We start from the raw sequence: 22,109 nt of genomic DNA on the forward strand, positions 1-22,109 counted from the left end.
TTTTTTCCCCTCTGGTTATGCTTGGGAATGTTGTTGCCTTTAGACTTGGTGGAAGCAGAATTAATCAAGGCTTTTAAAATGGAATTAGATAAGCATTTGGAGAGAATAATTTGCAGGTTTACAGGACAAGTGGATTGATCTTTGAATAGCTGGCTTTGGGGGTGGGTGGTTGAAAGGGAAAGTAAGTCGGGCATGGTTGAATGTTGGAGCCAACTTTGGCCTAATTGTGTTCCTGAATTTTATATTCTTTTTAAGTTCTATGAATCTAATTCTGTGTCTGTGGAATCCATTACTGTAGATCAAACAAAAGAGGAAAAGCAAGAATACCCAAGCTTCATGTTCAAGTACTAGCAGTAACTTGCAGTGTTCAACCTGTAACTTTGAGGTCTCATTTAACTTGGCCTGATTTGGTTTTCGTCCTTTTGCTTCAATCCTTGGAAAACAAAACTACAAGAAAATATTTTGCATGTTCTTATGATTTTATCAAAGTAGGGAACCATGCAAATATCTTACTGCTATTTGTGAAGAAGTGACATAACTTTTGAAAATAGTTACTACTTGAATGACAGCAGTATAAACTTAATTAACAGTTCTAGCATACACTAACAGGTTTGATTGATTGGGACAAACTCATCATAACAATTCCACATAAGCAGAAATATGTGAAATATTAAAAATAGTTTGAAATTGCCAGCGGATAATGCAGCCATAATTTTCTAGTTACGAATAACTGCAGGGCTTGCTTGATATGCCTCTTGCTTTGAAATAATGTGTTATTGTGCGCAAGATGCAATTTGATAATTGTTTTCCATCCTGGCAAAACTTGATATAATCTCACTTTCTAAACTGGTATTATATTGGTCCTGAATTGTTTCTGTTGATTAACATAACATACTTAAGGTAACTTCTGTAAGTAGTTTCATTTCATACTTCGTCTGTTTATTTTATTGTATGTTTTGTGGCATTTATAAAACTTGTGTTCCAGTATAGTTGAAAATTTGTTTTCAATTTGTGGGTATATGCTATTTTATTATCTTCAGGACTGCGTTGTCCAAACCTAAAGCCTATGTTGAAGTTTTGGGTTCTGATTATTTGCTACCTATTGCTATTTTACAAATTATTCTGGTATCAAGCAATCAAAAATACAGATGTAAATATTAATCAGGGTTGTAGAGTGTTAGAACTGAAAAAGCCAACAGTAAATTATGTAAACAGGAGGATAACTATTAATAGATTTAACTATTAAAATCACCAAAATAGATCTGATTTTGTAGATATAGTTATATTTTACTTTTATGCCTTATACTATATATGGTTGATCCTTTTTAAAGTGTCTAAGTTTTACTGTGTGTTCCTTGTTGGGATCTAGAGAAACCTAAACCATTTGTTTAACACACGCATAATTCTGGAGGAACTCAGGTCAGACAGCATCTATGGAAAAGAATCGAGTTGACATTTTAGACTGAGACCCTTCATCTATAAAGAAAGGCAGAAGAAGCCTGAACAAGAAGGTTGGGTGAGGGGAAGGAGTACAAGCTAGGATGTGTTAAGTGAAGCCATGTGGGTGGGGGAGGGGGAGAGGTGAGAAGGAGAGGTAATAGATGTAAAAGGCACTTACCTTTGCCCTCACATGGCTTCACCTACCACTTTATAGCTTGAACTCCCTCCCTTTCTTCTCCCCCGTTCTTTTTAATCCTAATGAATGCCCACCGCCCACAACGTCGACTCTTTATTCCTTTCCGTAGATGACCTGCTGAGCTCATCCAGCATTCTGTGTGTGTTACTTTGGATTTTAATTATCTGCAGAATCTCTTGTGTATATATATGCCATGTGATTTGCAGATCTTATAAAACCAGCATGAATGTGCTAAATAATGAAAATCTATTTATTTCCTTAAATATACAAAATTATTTTAGATCTTTTTCTGCTGGTGACCCACTTGTGACTTTCAATTACTTCTGTAGCCCCAACCTTCCATAGTCTCCGTTAGTTGCTAAAGTTTTCTTTTGGTCAGCTGTACTAATTATTGTAAGATACAGCCAATATTTAAGTTTTAACAGCTTAAAAGTATTATATGTTAAGTATAATGTACAGGTGTATAAAATAAAATTATTTCATAGATTGGAATAGGATACTTCATAATATATACAGTATTCCTCCAAACAGTACCAAAAAAAGTGCTTAATATTGTTACTTGGGGTATTTAGTGAGATCCTTGTTACTGATGCAAGCTAACGAGTTTTTGAATATCTGGTTGCAGCTTGGTTGAAAATAAATTGAAGATTACCTCTTTTCACAATATCAAGTAGGTTACTAGCTTTTGATACCAAGTGAAGAGCATGATTAAAATCACATTCAACTAGATAAGAGTTTGAAAATCCAAAGCTGTGGAAACTTATTTTGAATATCACTAGTTATGCAGAAATATTGCTTGCTGCATTTGAATTTTGCTTGAGCTGTTATATCAGCTCAATAAGACCTTCTTGCAATGTGCTGTCAACATCACCCCAAATGGATCCACCAGCCAGCCAATCTGAGGGTGGACGTGGAGCGGAGGGCTCAGTGAGCTGCCCTGCAGAGTGTGGCTTGTCCTTGGTCAAACAGGAGCAGAGATAACAATTGATGTGCCACAATCCCCCCACACACAGGTCAAGCTATTTTGCTGCCTCATTTGCATCATATAGCATATTTTCCCATTTATTTCATTCAGGGTTTCAATTAAATTGCATGCTGCGTATTTATTTAATTTTTAAAATTTATATATTTTCTTTTTCATAAAACTTAAAAGAGTAAACTTATCATGGCCCATTCAGAAGCTCCTGTAGCCCCAAGTCTCTTGGTTTTTTAGAACTTGTGGCCCTTATGAAATTCAGCATGACCCTCCCCGGGGCCCACATTGAGAACCACTGGTCTAGATGTTTCAAGAGGTAAGTGGCCCTCCAGCAAGGCCATTGCTGTGTGAATCTTTACTCTGAACAAGATGGTAGATCTTGCAACAGGACCTTAAGTTGAAATATGATTTGGGTTCATTCAATCTTGGAGATGTATTCAATGCATAAAAATATTCAAACTTCAAATGGAGCTTTCAAAAAGCATTAGGCTTAATGCCTAACTGAATTGTGAGCAAAGATTGGAATTTCACATTCTTCCTTTAAAGGAAATAACTTTAAAAAATCTGGTATAACAAGTAAATCCAGAACACTTGATTAAAGCTAGTTGTAGTGAGAGATTCATACATAGAGAAATATGAAATGTCAGGAAGATCTTTAAGCAAGAGATCTGAACAGACTTCTGGATTTTGTGGTAGAAACAAGAACCTTGCAATCATTTGAAAAGCACTGCAAGAGCTAGGGAGTTAGGGTATTTTCCTCTGGGCAGGTAATCTTCATTTGTATACTAGATATTATTGTGAAGATACGTTCCTTGTTTTCTAATCTGTTAACAGTTAATCCAGGCATAGTTAACTGATAATTATTAATCACTGTTTAGCTTCTTTACTTTAGACTGCTATATGACGTTTTAAGTTCTCTGTAAAATTCTCTATCCTGGAGAGCTGTGGAGATTTTTGAAACTCAGACTGTTTCTGACTGTGAATGATTGGAAATTTGAACACAAGAAGTAGGAATAGGCTATGTGGCCTTTGATTCTTCTCTATGAATACAATCATGGTTGATCTGATATTGGACCAACTACTTAGTTGTGTCTTCACACCCATAACTGTTAACTTAATTCAAAAATGTAGGTGCATTTGAAGACTTGCCATCGACATCTGTGGCGTTAGAGAATTCTACGAGTCACAGCCTTCTGATAGATCTTCTCCATTGTCTTGGTCATAAACAGTTGACCCCTTATTCTGAAGTTATGCCTGTAGTTTTAGATTTCCACCTCAAAAAATCTGTGTCTTATCTTCCCAGTAGATTTCCTTCAGAATTGTTAGACCTCTTCTCTGTTTTCTAAATTCCAGAGTGTAATGCAACCTGCTCTAACACTCCTTGTAAGATAACTTTTACATCCCTGTGTTCTGCAGAAGAAAGAAATTGTTAGATAACTATTTCATTATTAAAGTCTGTTTTTGCTGTATTGGTAATATCTTGCACAGTAGTTATCATTTTAACAATTAAATGAGGAATCAGTTGGGGGCTTTAACCTGCTAACTTCCCAACACATTATGCTAGACATTTGTAATATCTGTACGCCTTTTAAGCAGAGAGCATTTAATTTTGGCTTCCCTTTCTCAGCCCTTTCTCTTTTTATGTGGGTTAACAGGAAGAACTTCATCTAGTGTTTGAATATAGTTTGTTGTTTTTCAGATCAGAAGGTGGAAGACGGAAAGGGTACATGGGACATTTAACACGGATAGCCAATGCTGTTGTACACAATGCTGAGAAGGGGCCAAACAGTGCATTAATAAATCAGCTGCTAAAAGGTATTACCCATTTGTATATTTTGTGACTATGCTTCAGGACGTTGTGAACTATTTTATTTAGAGTGCATTTTTTGTTGACAGTTTAGAAAAAAATGAAATGGCAGCTTAAATTTTAATGTTCATTTGGCAAGAGAGACATGCAATTATCTCCCATGTGCTTAGGTGAGATACTGTCCTTTGTTTTCTATTGGTGAGCAACTTGAAACAGACTAGATCTCATTAAATAACCAGTGACCTTTAGCTTTTGGTTTCTGCTGCATTGGCTCAGCTCTTAATGAACCTGATTAAAGTTGCTGGAGGAAGAAGTGGCTACCATATATACTTTAAAGTCAAGTTTATTCAAAGTGGAGTTTATTATCATATGAACAAGTACAATGGAAAACTTAGTTCAGTGGCCACTTTATTTGGTGTACCTATAACCTGCTGATTAATGCAAATATCAAATCAGCATATCATGTAGCAACTCACTACATAAAAGCATGCAGGCGTGGTCAAGAGGTTCAGCTGTTGTTCAGGCCAAACGTCAGAATGGTAATAAATGTGACCTATAATGGTGCTAGAAAGTTTGTGAATCATGTCGAATTTTCTCTATTTCTGCATAAATGACCTACAATGTGATTAGATCTTCATGCAAGTTCTAAAACTAGAGAACCCAATTAAATAAAATATACAAAAAACATTATACTTATTCATTTATTGAGAACTATGATCAAATATTACATGTATTTGTTGAAAAAAGTGAACCTTTGCTTTCACTAATTGGTGTGACCCACTTGTACAGGAATAACTTCAACCAAGCGTTTCCGGTAACTGTTGATCAGTCCTATACATCGGCTTGGAGGAGTTTTAGGCCATTCTTCCGTACAAAACTGCTTGAACTCTGGTATATTGGTGGGCTTCCTAGCATGAACTGCTTGTTTCAGGTCTTTCCACAACATTTCTATGGGATTAAGGTCAGGGCTTTGACTCAGCCATTCCAAAACACAAATTTTCTTCTTTTTCAACCACTTTGTTGTTGATTTACTGTTGTCTTTCGGATCATTGTCTTGTTGCATAATCCAACTTCTATTAAGCTTCAGGTGATTGAACTGCTACCCTGGCATTCTCCTGTAAAATGTCTTGGTAGAATTTTGAATTCACTGTTCCCTCAATAATTGCAAGTTGTCTAGGCCCTGAGGCACCAAAGCAGCCCCAAACCATGATGCTCCTTCCACCATGCTTCACAGCTGGGATGAAGTTTTGGTGTTAAGTGCAGTACTCTTCTCACCCCAAACATAGCAATGTGCATTTCTGCCAAAAAGTTCAACTTTTGTCTTACCTGTCCACAGAACATTGTCCCAGAAGAATTGTAAAATATCCAAGTGGTCTTTTGCAAACCTGAGACTTGCAGAAATGTTTGTTTGTGGAGAACAGTGGTTTCCTCTGTGATGTCTTTCCACGAACACCTTCCACGACTTCAGCAAGTTCTAGAGATTTCTGCAGGTTTTTTGCTGTTACCCTAGGGTTCTTTTTCACCACCTTCAGCATTGCAAGTTGTGCTCTTGGTGTGATCTTTGCCGGATGCCCACTCCTAAGGAGAGTAGCTACAGTAGTAAATTTTCTCCATTTGTAGACAATTTCTCTTTCTGTGGACTGATGACCACTCAGGTCTTTAGAAATGCTTTTGTAGCTTTTTCCAGCTTCGTGCACCTCTACAATTCTTCTAAGGCCCTCTGAGAATTGTTTTGATCGAGCCTTGATACACATAAACAGATCTTTGTTGAGAAGAGCAGACTCTGTCGATAACCTGACTTTGTGCATTTTTTTTATATGGCAGGGCACTTCTACAACCCACACCACCAATCTCTTCTCATTGATTGGAACACTTGACTCCAAATAGCTTCTGTAGAAGGCATTACCCAAGAGGTTCATGTACTTTTTCCAACAAATACATGTAATATTGGATCATTTTTCTCAATAAATAAATGAGCAAGTATAATGTTTTTGTGTTATTTAATTGGGTTCTCATTATCTAGTTTTAGGACATGCATGAAGATCTGATCATAGTTTAGGTCATATTTACACAGAAATAGAAAGAATTCTACAGGGTTCACAAACTTTCTACCACCACTGTAAGTGATTTTTGATCATGGAATGATTGTTGGTACCAGACGGGATGGTTTGAAGTATCTCGGAAACTGCTGGTCTCCTTGGATTTTTACTCACAACAGAATCAGAATTCTCTGGTGTCATGGAGTTTACAGAGAATAGTGTGAAAAACAAATAAAGCATCCAATGAGTGGCAGTTCTATGGGTGAAAATCCCTTGTTAATGAGAAAGATCTGAGAAGAATGGTCAGACTGATCCAAGCTGACAGGAAGGCAACAGTAGTGTGCAGAAGAGCATCTCTGAAAGCAGAACATGTTGAACCTTGAAGTGGATGGGCTACAGCAGCAGAAGACCACAAACACATTCAGTGGCCACTTTATTAGGTACAGGAGCTAACTAATAAAGTAGCGTCAGTGTTTAAACAGCATTCATCAAGGAAACCTATTACAACTCAGCATTCTGGAGTTCAATTCTCATGCCAACTGTAAGGAGTCTGTACCTCCTTCCTGTGAAATGTTTGGGTTTTTCCTGGGTGCTCTGATTTCCCCCCACAGTCCAAAGACTTATCAAGTAGGTTAGTTGGTCATTGTGATTAGGTTAGGGTTAATTGGTTTTGTCGGCAGTTACTGGGGCAGTGCGGCTCAAAAGACTGGAAGGGTCTACTCCACACTGTATTGCTAAATAAAATTAAATCAAACAAGTTTTTTTAACCATTTTTTGCAAGAAAATGATTGGAACAAAATAAGTCAATATTAGTGCAAAGTTGCTAAACTGTTGTAGTCTTGGTGCTTTGCTGGTTGGTTCAAGAACTGAATAGTTGCAGGGAGGTAACTGTTCTTAAATCTAGTAAACACGAGGAAATCTGCAGATGCTGGAAATTCAAACAACACACACAAAATGCTGGTAGAACACAGCATGCTAGGCAGCATCTATAGGGAGAAGCGCTGTCGACGTTTCGGGCTGAGACCCTTCATCAGCGATTGCGCAACCACCGACTGCGACTCCAGCCTTGAACTCCAGGCCGGGTCTTCACATGCTGTGATTGTGACTCCCGTCTCCCCTTCCCCCACCACCACTCTGCAATCCCCTCTCCTTCAGATCCAATCGTCAGCTCCAGAGCCTCAGAGGCTCCATCTTCCTCTCACCCCAACCCTCCCCTCTCCACCGACACTACCAGCCTCCCTCCCCCCTCTGATCCCATCTCTTATCCGTGCCGGGTCTTTACCATTCCCTCCGACCTTCAACTCTCTGAGGCAGAGCGCTCTGTCCTCATTAAGGGCCTCACCTTTGTCCCCCTTCGCCCACACCTCAGTGAGTTCTGCGTACGCCATGACGCTGAACTCTTCTTCCCCCGGCTCCATCTCCGAGCTTACTTCTTTGACAAGGACTCTCCTACACCCACCAATGACCCCTTCTCCCGTCTTCAACCCTCCTCCTCTTCATGGACACCCTACTCTGGTCTTCTACCTTAAATCTAGTAGTGTGGTTTTCAGGCTTCTGTGCTTTCTACCTAGTGGTAACTGTAAAAAGATGGCATGGCCCAGATCGTGGGCATCTTTGATAGATGTTGCCTTCTTGAGATAGCACCTCTTGTATGGTGGGGAGGAAGTGTCTTTGTATTGGGCTGAGTCCACTGCTCTGCAGTGCTATGTTATGTAGCTTCATTACTATACTTCATTGAATTACTGAATTTCTTAATAATTTAAATGTGTTTGAGAAGTGAGTATATACAGTTAAATGAAAAATACTCTAACTAAAACTTTATAAATGAATAGCAAAATATAGTTTAACATATTGAAAATGTTGCCTGTCCTGAAGGACGGTCTTGACCTAAAGTACTTAAGTCTACTCATTTCCATAGAAATTTTATGTGTGTGTATTGCCGTGTATTTTTTCCTCCTTGAATTTTACTAGATGAATCAGACTGACCATAAGACCGTAAGATATAGATGAAGAATTAGGTCACTTGGCTCATCGAGTCTGCTCCCCCACTTCATTATACTGATATTTTTTTTCCCTCTCAGCCCCAGTCTCCTGCTTCTTCCCTGTATCATTTCATGCTCGACTAATCAAGAATCCGTCAACCTCTGCCTTTAAATATACCCAATGACTTGGACTCCACAGCTGCCTCTGGCAAAGAATTTCACAGATTCACCACTCTCTGGCTAAAGAAATTCCTCCTCATCTTCATTCTAAAAGGATGTCCTTCTATTCTGAGGCTGTGTCCTCTGGTCTTGCACTCCCCCATCAACGAGAAACAATCTCTCTACATCCACTCTGTCAAGGCTTCCTTTGAACTCTCTCCAATGTCAGCACATTCTTAGGTAAGGGGCCCAAGACTGCTCACGATACGCCAAGTGAGTCCTCATCAGTTCTTTATGTTCTGGTCCTTTCAAATGAATGGTAAGATTGCATTTGCCTTCCTTGCCACTGACTCAACCTGCAAATTTACCTGTAGGAATCCTGCATGAGGACTCCTAAGTCCCTTTGTGCCTCATATTTTTGAATTTTCTCTCCATTTAGAAAATAGTTTACCCTTTTACTTCTTCTACCAAAGTGCATGACCATACACTTCCCAACACTGTATTCCATCTGCCATTTCTTTGCCCATTCTCATAATCTGTCTTAAGTCTGTCTGTAGCCTCTCTACTTCCCCAAAACTACCTGCTCCTCCACAAATTTGGCCACAAAGTCATCAATTCTGTTACCTAAGTCATTGACGTATAACATAAAAAGAAGTGGTCACAAGACAGACCCCTGTGGGACACCACTAGTCGCTAGCAGCCGACCAGAAAAGGCTCCCTTTTTCCCCCACTCTTTGCCTTCTGCCAATCTGCCAATGTTTTATCCATGCCAGTATCTTTCCTATAATACTATGGGCTCTTGTTAACGGTGTCAAAGATCTTCTGAAAATAAAAGTGCACAACATCCACTGATTCTCCTTTGTGTACCCTGCTTGTTATTTCTTCAAAAAATATCCAACAGATTTGTCAGGCAAGATTTTCCCTTAAGGATAGCCATGCTGACTAAGACATATTTTATCATGTGCCTCCAAGTACCCTGAAAACACATCCTTAACAATCGACTCCCAACATCTTTCCAACCACTGATGTCAGATTAACTGGCCTATAATTTTGTTACTTCTGCCTCTCTCTCTCTCTCTCCTTGAAGAGTGGAGTGACATTTGCAATTTTCCATTTTTTCAGAACCATGCCAGAATCAATTGAAAGATCATTACTAATGCCTCCACAATCTCTTCAGCCACATCTGGGGTGTACACCATCTGGTCCAAGTGATTTAACTACCTTCAGATCTTTCAGTTTCCCAAGAACCTTCTCCCTAGTAATGGTAACTTCACACACTTCTGACCCCTGACACTTTCAAACTACTGGCATACTGCCAGTGTTTTTTACAGTGAAGATTAATGCAGATTACTTATTCAGTTCGCCCACTATTTCATTGTCCCCCATTGCTACCTCTCCAGCACAACTTTCCAGTGGGCCGATATCTATTCTTGCCTTTCTTTTACACTTTATGTATCTGAAGGAACTGTTGATATCCTCTTTAATATTATTGGGTAGCTTACCTTCATATTCCATTGTTTCATTCTTTATGACTTCCCAATCCTCTAATTTCCCCACTAATCTTTGTTCTATTATATGCCCTCTCTTTGGCTTTTATGTTGGCTTTGAAACATAGAAAACATACAGCACAATACAGGCCCTTCAGCCCACAAAGTTGTGCCGAACATGTCCCTACCTTAGAACTACCTAGGCTTTACCCATACCCCTCTATTTTCCTAAGCTCTATGTAGCCATCCAGGAGTCTCTTAAAAGACCCTATTGTTTCTGCCTCCACCACCTCTGCCAGCAACTTATTCCACGCATTCACCACTCTCTGCGTTTTTAAAAAAAAAAACAACTTACCCCTGACATCATCTCTGTACCTACATCCAAGCACCTTAAAACTATGCCCTCTTGTGCTAGCCATTTCAGCCCTGGGGAAAAGCCTCTGACTATCTACACGATCAATGCCTCTCATTATCTTGTACACCTCTACCAAGTCACCTCTCATCCTCCATTGCTCCAGGGGAAAAGGCTGAGTTCACTCAACCTATTCTCATAAGGCATGCTCCCCAATCCAGGCAACTTCCTTGTAAATCTCCTCTGAACCCTTTTTATGGTTTCCATGTCCTTCCTATAGTGAGATGACCAGAATTGAGCACATTACTCCAAGTGGGGTCTGACCAAGGTCTATATAATTGCAACATTACCTCTCGGCTCTTAAACTCAATCCCACGATTGATGAAGGCCAATGCACTGTATGCCTTCTTAACCACAGAGTTAACCTGCGTAGCAGCTTTGAGTGTCCTATGGATTTGGACCCCAAGATCCCTCTGATCCTCCACACTGCCAAGGGTCTTACCATTAATACTATATTCTGCCATCATACGTGACCTACCAAAATGAACCACCTCACACTTTTTGAACTCCAGCTGCCGCACCTCTTGTCGGTCATAGTTGTATCATCCTGCTTATGGAATACTTTTTCCTCTTTTTGGGATGTATGTATGCTGCACCTTTAGAATTGCTCCCAGAAATTGCAGCCATTGCTGTTATGCCGTCATCCCTGCCGGCGTCCCCTTCCAATCTACTTTCCAACTCCTCTTTCATGCCTCTTTAACTCCCTTTAGTCCACTCTAATACTGATACATCTGACTTTAGTTTCTCCTTCTCAAATTGCAGGGTGAATTGTGTCATAGTATGATCACTGGCCCCAAGGATTCCTTTATCTTTAGCTCTCTAATAAATTGTTGTTCATTGGACAACACCCAATTTGGAATTGCTGAACCCCTTGTGGGTTCAACGGTAGCTGCTCTAAAAAGCCATCTTGTAGGCATCCTAGAAATTTCCCCTCTTGGTATCCAGTACCAAATAGATTTTCCCAATCTACCTGCATATTGAAATCCCCCATGACTATTGTAACATTGCCCTTTTTGCATGCATTTTGTATCTCCCATTGTAATTTGTAGACCACATTATTACTACTGTTTGAGGGTCTATATATAACTCCCATTAGGGTCATTTTACCCTTGTACTTCCTTAACTCTACCCACAATGATTCAACACCTTCCGACCCTATGTCACCTTCTAGTGATTAAATTTCGTTTTTTATCAAGAGCCACACCACCCCCTCTGCCTAACTGCCTGTCCTTTTGATACAGTGTGTATCCTTGGACATTAAGCTCCCAACGATAATGTTCTTTCAGCCACGATACATACATGCAAATCTGTAACTGTGCTGCAAGTTCTTCTACTTTATTCCATAAACTGCATGCATTCAAACCTAACACGTTCAGCCCTGTATTCACCCTTCTTTAATTTTGTCTGTAACCCATTGCAACTCATCCTGTTGACTGCATTTTTGCACTATCAATAGCCACTCTTGCCTCAGCAAGGACCTGGACCCATTGCATTTTGCTTATCGGTACAGTAGGTCAATGGCAGACGCAATCTCAATGGCTCTCCACACAGCTTTAGACCAGCTAGACAATACAAACACCTACGTCAGGATGCTGTTCATTGACTATAGCTTAGCATTTCATACCAATATTCCCACAATCCTGACTGAGAAGTTGCAGAACCTGGGCCTCTGTACCTTCCTCTGTAATTGGATCCTGGACTTTCTAACTGGAAGACCACAGTCTGTGCGGATTGGTGAAACATACCTTCCTCGCTGATGATCAACACTGGCGCACCTCGGGTGTGTGCTTAGCCCACTGCTCTACTGTCTGTATACGCATGACTGTACGGCTAGGTGTAGCTCAAATACCATCTACAAATTTGCTGAGGATACAGCCATTGTTGGTAGAATCTCGGGTGGTGACAAGAGGGCATACAGGAGTGAGATATGCCAACTAGTGGAGTGGTGTTGCAGCAACAACCTGGCGCTCAACATCAGTAAGATGAAAGATCTGATTGCGGACTTCAGGAAGGGTAAGACAAGCGAGCACATACCAATTTTCCTAGAGTGGAGAGAGTGAGCAGCTTCAAGTTCCTGGGTGTCAAAATCTCTGAGGATCTAACCTGGCCCCAACATACCAATGTAGTTATAAAGAAGGCAAGACAGCAGCTATACTTTATTAAGAGCTTGAAGAGATTTGGCATGTCAACAAATACACTCAAAAACTTTTATACTTTTACCATGGAGAGCATTCTGACAGGTTGCATCACTGTCTGGTATGGAGGGGCTTCTGCACATGACCAAAAGAAACTGCAAAGGGTTGTAAATTTAGTCGGCTCCATCTTGGGTACTAGCCTGCAAAGTACCTAGGACGTCTTTAAGGAGTAATGTCTCAGAAAGGCAGCGTCCATTATTAAGGATCTCCAGCACCCAGGACGTGCTCTTTTCTCACTGTTACCATCAGGGAGGAGGTACAGAAGCCTGAAGGCACACACTCAGTGATTCAGGAACAGCTTCTTCCCCTCTGCCATCCAATTTCTAAATAGACATTGAAGCTTTGGACGCTACCTCAACTTTTTTTAACAAACAGTATTTCGGTTTTTGCACATTTTAAAAAATTATTCAACGTATGTAATTGATTTACTTGTTTATTTATTATATTTTGTTTTATTTATTACTTTTTTTGCTCTCTCTCTCTGCTAGATTATGTATTGCATTGAACTGCTGCTGCTAAGTTAACAAATTTCATGTCACATGCTGGTAATAATAAACCTAATTCTGATTCCTCACTCAGTCTCACTACATAGTGCCTCTGTCCTGTAAACCAACTATCTCATCCTCAGCACTATCACTCTGGTATCCACCCCCTGCCAAATTAATTTAAACCCTCCCAAACAGCTCTAGCAAACCTGCTGCAATTATATTGGTCCCCCTTGGATTCAGGTATAACCCCTCCCTTTTGTACCGGTCATAGCTTCCCCAGAAGAGATCCCAAAGATCCATATGTCTGAACCCTCAGGCATGCAACTTACCCTCACTGGTGCATAGCACGGCCAGCAATATAGAGGTTACCACCCTGGAGGTCCTGTTTTTCAGCTTCTACCTAGCTCCCTAAAATCTTTCTTCAGGACCTCTTCACCTGTCCTACCCGTGTCATTTGTGCCAATATGTATAACGGCATTTGGCTACTCACCCTCCCCTTGAGAATGTCATGGACTCAATTTGAGACACCCTGACCCTGGCATCTGGGAGGCAACATGACATCTGGGTGTCTCTATTGCAGATTCTCGTCTCTGTTCCTCTGACTGTCACCACTGCAGTCCTCTTCATCCCTCTTCTCTTCTGAGCCACAAAACCAGACAGCTCTTTCCTCGCAGGGCATCCCCTTCAATAGTATCCGAAGTGGTACTCGTATCTGAGGGGAATGGCCACAGGGGTACTCTGCACTGGCCGTCCATTTCCCTTCCTTCTGACAATCACCTGGTTTCCTGCCTTCTGCAACCCAGGGGTGACTACATCCCTGTAGCTCCTATCTGTCATCTTCTCATTGTCCTGAATGGTCATCGAGCTACAGCTCCAGTTGCTTTATACGTTCTGAGGAGCTGCAGTTCAGTGCATCTGGTGCAGATGTGGTTATCTTGGAGACTGAATGTTCCCAGTATTCCCACATCTCTCACACACACAAAGCAGGAATAAAGAATTAAGAAAAAGAGAAACTTGCTAGATACTTATCTAGTTCAAGCCTAATGAGCCAAAACCAGTCCAAACACTAGCCCGCTCACCAGAATGGCTGCTCTGTTTGTGCTTGCATTAGTTTTATTTCCCCTTTCTAATGAATCCTGCTCAGTGATTGATTGTGGCCCCAACTCCGAAAAACTGACGAGAAGTTTTGCCTTTTTAATATCGACTGCATGCCTTATTAAAAAAAGTAGCTCTCTACTTGGGGATTGTTGCTCAATGATAAGACAGGTCAAAGCATTTATGACTGAATTTAAAAAAATAATATTCTGTCCAAGGGTATCTCATTGTTTGACCCCCATTTGAAGAGATTTACTGGATAATCAGGCAAACAAAATAATATTTCTGCAGATGTTTTCTGTTGCATCTCACCCAATTTTTTAAAAAAAGGTATGCTTAGAAATGGAAAAAGCTGAGGAGTGAGGGTTCACACCTTTGAACGTTTTATAGTGTCTCAAACGTGTTTTCAGATCTTGATGAAGACTACAGGGAAAGATGGGAGACATTTACCACTGGTTCATTAGCAGAAACCAATAAGAAAAATACTATAGATTTGGTAAGTTTTGGAAAAATTTGAAATTAATTTGGCTATTCTCTTGAATTTGCATTGTTACATAGGTGGGAGTAGAAAGTTTTTAATAATGAAGATTTGAAGTTGAAATCTGAATTTATTACTTGTTAATATTCAAGTATTAACTTGATTATTAAATTTTAACTTGTTGATACTGCAAGGTTGTAAGCAGTATGATTTGCAATGAGACAGGCTAAAGCATAGGGTTGTATTTGTGGTAAATGTGGAGTTTATACTAAGTTTGAAAATGATCACTTTAGTTTCTTAGTATTTTATCAATTTATAAATGTATATTGGAATTACAGCTGCCAACTTGGTCCTCATAAATGAATCTGCATGGACTAATTAATTATTCTCAAAGTTTTTTTTAATCAAAATATTCCCATACTTTGAATTAGAATCTTAATTACATATTTTACATGATTTAAAAAATTTGAAGTTAGTGTCTTCAAACTACTCTGCAAAGTAAATTGATTGTCAATCTTAGAACTGGGTTCATAATTTCTATATTTTAGGCAGAATTTTAACTTTAAAGTGAGGTTATAGTTTAGAAATATGTAGGAATGCATGAATTGAAGTAAAATTGTGTTGAAAAGTTTAAGTTTACTAAAATATTTTCTGAAGAATGGAGAGTTTGTAAAACAGAAGAATGAAGCCATGTATGCTATATGTTTTTCAAGTACTAAATCTGAAAGAAGCTTGGAATTGTAAAATACATTAGAACTATTTGATATAGTAAGATACTTGATGCTGATAGGAAATCTATTTTGAGTAGTGTGGAACTAGATGACTTACAGTGGAATCACTTGATTCTGTAAATTTTATTCCAGGTAAGCACACACAATATACATTCATCAAGTGATGATGAAGTTGATTTTAAAGAACAGGGTTTTGCTCCAGACTCAGGGTTACAGCAAGTAAGTAGTTGAACAATTTTATTTCACTTGCAAAACAGTAGTGGTTTGCATGAATATGAATAATATAAATTTTAAAAATATCAATGCAATAAATACACTGTTTAGCAAAAAATTTATCATTTGCCCAATTTTCATTTCAGCTTCCAGTGTTTACTCAGCCCTTGCATCTCAATTTAATGGTTGTTGAAATTGGAACCAAAACTCGAATTTAACTGATTCATGACTGCTTAATATTTATCAAGAGTCTGGATGCTCACTATATAGTAAAATTATGATTATTTGCTATTCAACTTTATGGAAATCCTATGGTTGCTCACTTGGTTCTGATTCCTGCACTCCCTTCTGACTCACCAAGACCCCTGTACCTATGCTCCCTTTTGACCTCAGAAATGTTACTATATTAGGCAACATTACAAAAAGAATTAAAACTTTTTGAAATAATATCTTATTGTTTAGAATATTTACCCATCCACTAAAGTCCCAGGCATGTCAGATGAATGCAGTTAAACTTGAACCTAATTTTTATTTAAGGCTTGAGGAAAAGGATACATCATGAGTCAGGTTGCTTATCAAATAGAAATCCTCAAACTGCAATGAGTGAGTGAAAACTATAACCTGTCTGGTGAAAGGAGTATAATACTTGGTGACTGAAATGAAAATACATGGATAAATAAAATGTATTGTTAAACTAAAATCTATCTTGTTAAACAAAATCAATCATTAAGTGCAAATCATAAACAATTAGAATAATAGTCCTCTTATGAGTTGTTCATTTATATGTCATAGAAGGCAGTTGCTAAATTTACTTTGAGGTTATAAGGTATTTAGTTAAACCTGTTCTGACAAGCATTTGGTACATTTTTAATATAGGTATTTAAAAAAAATCAGAGAACTCAAACTTGAAAGGTTGTTTTAGAAATATATCTTGTAGCTGTAAATGTTGAATCATTTAAAGCTGTGTAGCTTTGGTACCATAAACCACTGGAAAGATTATCACTATCCCTCTAAGGTCATCCAGCCTATTAAATTCTTTCTTGCAGGATTTTTAGCATCTGAAGAACTTCTTGTGTTTAAGATTCCAAGAAGTTGAGATAATCGTGGATTAAAAATTGGTCAACAGATAGAAAACAAAATAGGAATAATTAAGCCTTTAGCTTGGCAGGCTGTGATTATTGGGGTCATAATGCCTTGCTACATTTACGTGAGACTGGAGCACTATGCATTAGTCTTACTGGGGTACTTTGGTCTCCTAATACCAAAAAAAAGATATAAAATGCCATAGAAAAGAGTGTAGCAAAGATTCACTATCCTGGTATTTGAGAGGCATTTCTTTTAAATGAGGCAAGAGTGAGATAAATTGGACTTTGATCAATAGAACAGAGAATTGCAAAGCATGATCACTATCAGCACAGGTGCACCATAAGGCTTTGTGTTTAGCCCCTGCTTTACTCACTTTAAACTTATGATTGTGCAGCTGAGTACAGCTCCCATACCATATTTAAGTTTGCTGACAACAACACAGTTATTAGCCAAGTCAGAGATGGTGACAAATCAACATGGAAGAGATTGAAGACAAGCTTGAGTGGTGCCACAATAATAGCCAGCACAGTAGCGTAGCAGTTAGTGCAGCACCAGCGATCTGGGTTCGATTCTCACTGCTTGTCTATAAGGAGTTTGTACGTTCTCTCTGTAACTATATAGGCTTCCTCCCACATTCCAAAGATGTAGGGTTAGTGGTTAATTGGTCACAAGTGTATTGGGCAGCACAGACTCATTGGGCCTGTTACTGTGCTGTATCTCTAAATAAATAATAAAAATAAAATTACTTCTCATTTAACATCAGCAAAACTAAACAGCTGATTATTGACCTCAGGTAGAAGAAGCCAGAGGTCCCTGAACCAGTCCTCATTAGGGGATCAAAGTTGGAGAGGGTCAGTAGCTTTACATTCCATAGGATTATCATATCAGAGGATCTGTTCTGGGACCAGCATGCAATTGCCATCACAAAGAAAGCATGACAACACCTCTACCTTTCCATAAAAGTTTACATGGATTCGGCAGATCACCAAAACCTTTGACAAACTTCTGTAGATACATGGTGGAGTGTATCCTAATTGGTTGATTGGTATTTTCATGCAATATCACAATGTCCAAGAATGGAAGTCTGCAAAAAGTGGTAGATACAGCCCAGTCCATCACAGGCAAAGTCATAAGAACTGCCATAAGAAAGCAGCATATGTCAAGGATCTCCACCATTCTCTCTTCTTGCTACTACTGTCAGCAGGAGGTACAGAAGCCTCAAGTCCAACACCACATTCAGCAACAGTTATTACCTTATAACCATCAGGTTGCTGAACCGGGATGGGTAACAGCTCACCACAACGCTGAACTGATTCAACAACCTGCAGATTCAATTTCAAGGACTCTTTATAAATTATGTTCTCGGTAGCATTTTTTTTATTGACACAATTTGTCTTTTGCACATTGGTTGTCTTTCAGTCTTTGTTTAAGTATTGTTTTCCATAATTTCTATGTATCTTTATTTTCCTGTAAATGCCTGCAAGAAAATTAATCTCAAGGTAGTACAGTATATGGTAACATATGTACTTTTGATATTAATTTTTATTTTGACTTAGACTTTGAGGAATGTTGTCATTGAAATTAATAAAATACTGCAAAGGCTTGACATGATGGATGTGGAAAAGATATTACCCCTTCTTGAGGACTGTTGGATTTCTGCTGTTTTAAAATCTGTTAACTGAAGGGAGCACCAATTGAACAAGATTAACAGATTTGTTTATTCAAACATCCTCACATTGTTCTTGTGGGGAATTGATGACAAAATCTGTTGTTATTTAAGACCTTGGAGTCACAAATTGATTAAAAGATTCTTTTTTGAAATGCTGTTTATTCTTAAGATCTAAGATATAGTTGCTGCTAAAGCGCATGAATGTGAATATATTTAGTTTCTCTCCCCCCATGCTAATTTTTGGTGCTAAATCATACAGTCTTTTCTCCTCTTTGATCTCTAAATTGACTACTAAGACAGCAGTGAGAATCCAACCTGATTTATTTAATTTTGGATGTATTAGGTTTGCATTGCTAAGGATCAAGTTTGTGGTGCACACAGAGATGAGAATCAGTAGAGCAGACTTTATATTCATTTCGGCTTCAGATTCATCTGGAACTGAAGCCAGAATCATAATTGCACAGTCAAATGAAGGGAACTATTTGTTTCTGAACTCCTATTTAGTGTGTGCTTCTGGAAAGTGAAAAAGATGAAAATATACCTAAATGTCTGTAGGGGCCCACCAGTGTTTGGATTGTTTACCTGCATTGATTTATGTGAGATATTACCTTGAGAAGTGGAAAGTGAGGAACATTTTTTTTGTTTGAAAATTGATAGAAACATAGAAAACCTACAGCACAATACAGGCCCTTTGGCCCACAATGCTGTGCCGAACATGTACTTACTTTAGAAATTACCTAGGGTTACCCATAGCCTTCTATTTTTCTAAGCTCCATGTTACCTATCCAGGAGCCTCTTAAAAGACCCAATTTTATCTGCCTCCACTACAGTTGCCAGCAGCCCATTCCACCCACTCACCACTCTGCATAAAAAAACTTACCCCTGACATTCCCCTGTACCTACTTCCAAGCACCTTAAAACTATGCCCTCTTGTGTTAGCCATTTCAGCCCTGGGAAAAAGCCTCTGACTATCCACACGATCAGTGCTTTTTGTCATCTTATACACCTCTATCAGGTCACCTCTCATCTTCCTCCGTCACTCCAGGGAGAAAAGGCCAAGTTCACTCAACCTATTCTCGTAAGACATGCAATTTTAGCAATTTTTGATGTTACTTTATATTTCTTACATTTACAGCTATAGGGATTTTCTATAACAACCTGTTTGAAGACTCTTGTTACTTAAATGTTTGGGTCCCCAATTAAGTGCATTTCTTTATGTGATGGAGTATCAAGATTATATCCCTATCATTGGTCCTGCGTTTGCCAGGCCTTTTCTGATTATCAGATGCAACAAATGACGTCCAATTTTATTGACCAGTTCGGCTTCAACGATGAGGAGTTTGCTGATCAGGAAGACATGGTGAAGTAAGTATGCTTTGCTTGATTCTGGTGTATGTAGCTTGATTTGGGTGACTAGCTATGAATCTTTCTAGTAGCATAAAATTCTTTTCAAATGAAAAATTGAGGTGAGATTGGGGTCTATTTATATTTTCCCTCTTCTATTGTCTTTAAATTGATCCTCTATTTGGAATATTGGATTTCTACTATTTTAAACTGCTTTGGTATTTTGGGTTCTTGTCCTTTGGAACTCGTGTTCTCTTCTGCCAAGCATGTATTGTAGAGTTGATTTATTTTAATCTGTGTATGAAAATTTCACTTTTGGTTCTCAGCTAATTATTTGTTTAATAAAGTAACAGGATTACAGTACAGGGATGTCCAACATTTTGGAGCTGCCAACTTGATATGAGTATCCAAACCTGTAACAAGGCTGCAATAATAATATATTAACATATAAATATATATAAAAATGAGCCCCTACCCCCCCCCCACAAACTTAAGTCCCATTTGGTTTTTATTTTCCTAGTTGCAAGAAGTAAACCTTCTTTCATACTATTACACATCTCAGCCAAAGTTTGGAAACTTGAAATCTTTAATACTCGCTTTTTTACATAGTCAGTCTGACGGATTATTTAAAAGTCCATGGGTTTAAAAAATAAGTGTATTCCTTAACAGGTGGAATATCTGAAGCTGAAAGTAAAGACATCTTTCACAAAAAAAGTAGAATTAGAGGCGGTTTTGCAGGCCGCTAAAATTGCTCTGCATGTTGGATGTCCCTGTTGTGTGCTAAATGAAATCATTTTGATCAACATTATTAAGAACATTTTAAATTTGGTGTATGATTGTCCTGAAGTTGTGTTACAGTTACTTAAAATGGGTTGTGTTCAGTGCACTTACATGATTATCTAACCATGGAGCTATTTTTTATTAATTATATCAATTTTGCATTCTCCATTCTGGGCTATCAGTTTTATGCGCCGTGGTAGTGTAGCAGCACGACATTATTACAGCTTGGGGCCTTGGAGTTCAGAGTTCAATTCCAACATTCTCTGTAAGGAGTTTGTACATCCTTCTTGTGTGGGTTTTTTACTGGCTTCTCCAACTTCCTCCTGCAGTCCAAATACCAGTTTGTAGGTTAATTGGTCATTTATAATATGTCATGTCATTGGGCTACAGTTAAATAGATGGGCTGCTGGGCAGGCTTGCTCATTGGTCTCAAAGAGCCTTTTGCTGTGCTGTATCTCTAAATCAATAATCAATCAATCATACCAATGTCAACAGCACTTCTCTGTTAACCACTTTAGAATTGTTTTAATTGTGTTCAGGCTGAATTCGCTGCATTTTTAGACTGGTAATTTTGAAAGATTTTTTTGGGTTTAGGAAATTATTGTAAATTTTTGGCTTGTTTTGATTGTTATTTTAGTATTTTGTTAAGGTATCCTCATGAGGAAGCAGCTTCAGTTAGATCTAATAATATATGCAGATTAAAGCTAATTCATACTATTGTATTTACTGATCCTTAGTTATTTCTCAAAATATCTGTTATCTTTATCAGAAGCTGTATAACTAAGTAAATGGTGAAGATATAATTGTCTTCTTCCTACTGTTGGAAAAAGTCTGTTGGTATTTAAACAGTGCTCTTTCAAATTAAATATCAAAGCATCATGTCTGCTGATGAACCATCCACAATTGAATTATCTGTTTTAGGTGGATGAGCAGAAAAGGTGAAAATTCAGTTTTGTGCTGATTTAATATCAGAATCATGGTCTTCGGTCAACTTACAAGGCACTTTCACTTTTCTATTGGTGTGCGACTGTGTCATGTTTGCTGATTATAAATTCAGTATGTTATTTTTATAGCAAATACATTTTTTTAAGTTTGTGTTACTTGACATTAAGTTTGCATTTAATGGTTGTCTATCATGTATTAGATATATACCAGTGCATTTCTCTTTCATTCCCTTGTTCTGTGACGGGAAATCACAGCTGATGTTCATCATCATCTTTTGCAGCATCTTGGTTTCAAACTGCCCTTTGGACTACAACTTCACTCCACTATTATATTTGCATTGATGTTAAATATGTGCTGATATTTAACTCAGCTTTGGTACTTTCCCACACCAAGCACTGATCTCAGCCCAAAATGATTTTTGCTACTCTTGAAGATGTTACATCAGTTGCGCGAAATTACTCACGGATGATTAGTTTCCTCCTTAGAATATTGGAGCCTCAATATATTTTGGAAAATATGAAGCTTGGGTTGAGTCATGCTGAATGTATATTCATGGTGGGAGTTGGTAGCAGTGGAAAGGAGTGATA

General features: G+C 38.5%; 1 protein-coding gene across 5 annotated transcripts in view; it reads left to right on the top strand.

The window, feature by feature from the left end:
- ppp6r3 (protein phosphatase 6, regulatory subunit 3) overlaps positions 1 to 22,109 on the top strand; it is a 134,253-nt gene that overhangs the window by 70,967 nt on the left and 41,177 nt on the right. For 2 of the 5 annotated variants that reach the window (XM_073049604.1, XM_073049605.1), the window contains exons 12-15: positions 4,312 to 4,427; positions 14,687 to 14,772; positions 15,618 to 15,704; positions 19,721 to 19,818. In XM_073049604.1, the coding sequence (XP_072905705.1) occupies positions 4,312 to 4,427; positions 14,687 to 14,772; positions 15,618 to 15,704; positions 19,721 to 19,818 (387 nt within the window). The remainder of the gene's footprint in view (positions 1 to 4,311; positions 4,428 to 14,686; positions 14,773 to 15,617; positions 15,705 to 19,720; positions 19,819 to 22,109) is intronic. The other 3 variants (XM_073049607.1, XM_073049608.1, XM_073049606.1) reach the window with 2 other exon arrangements.

This window comes from Hemitrygon akajei, chromosome 6, assembly GCF_048418815.1.
Source record: "Hemitrygon akajei chromosome 6, sHemAka1.3, whole genome shotgun sequence".
NCBI lineage: Eukaryota > Metazoa > Chordata > Chondrichthyes > Myliobatiformes > Dasyatidae > Hemitrygon > Hemitrygon akajei.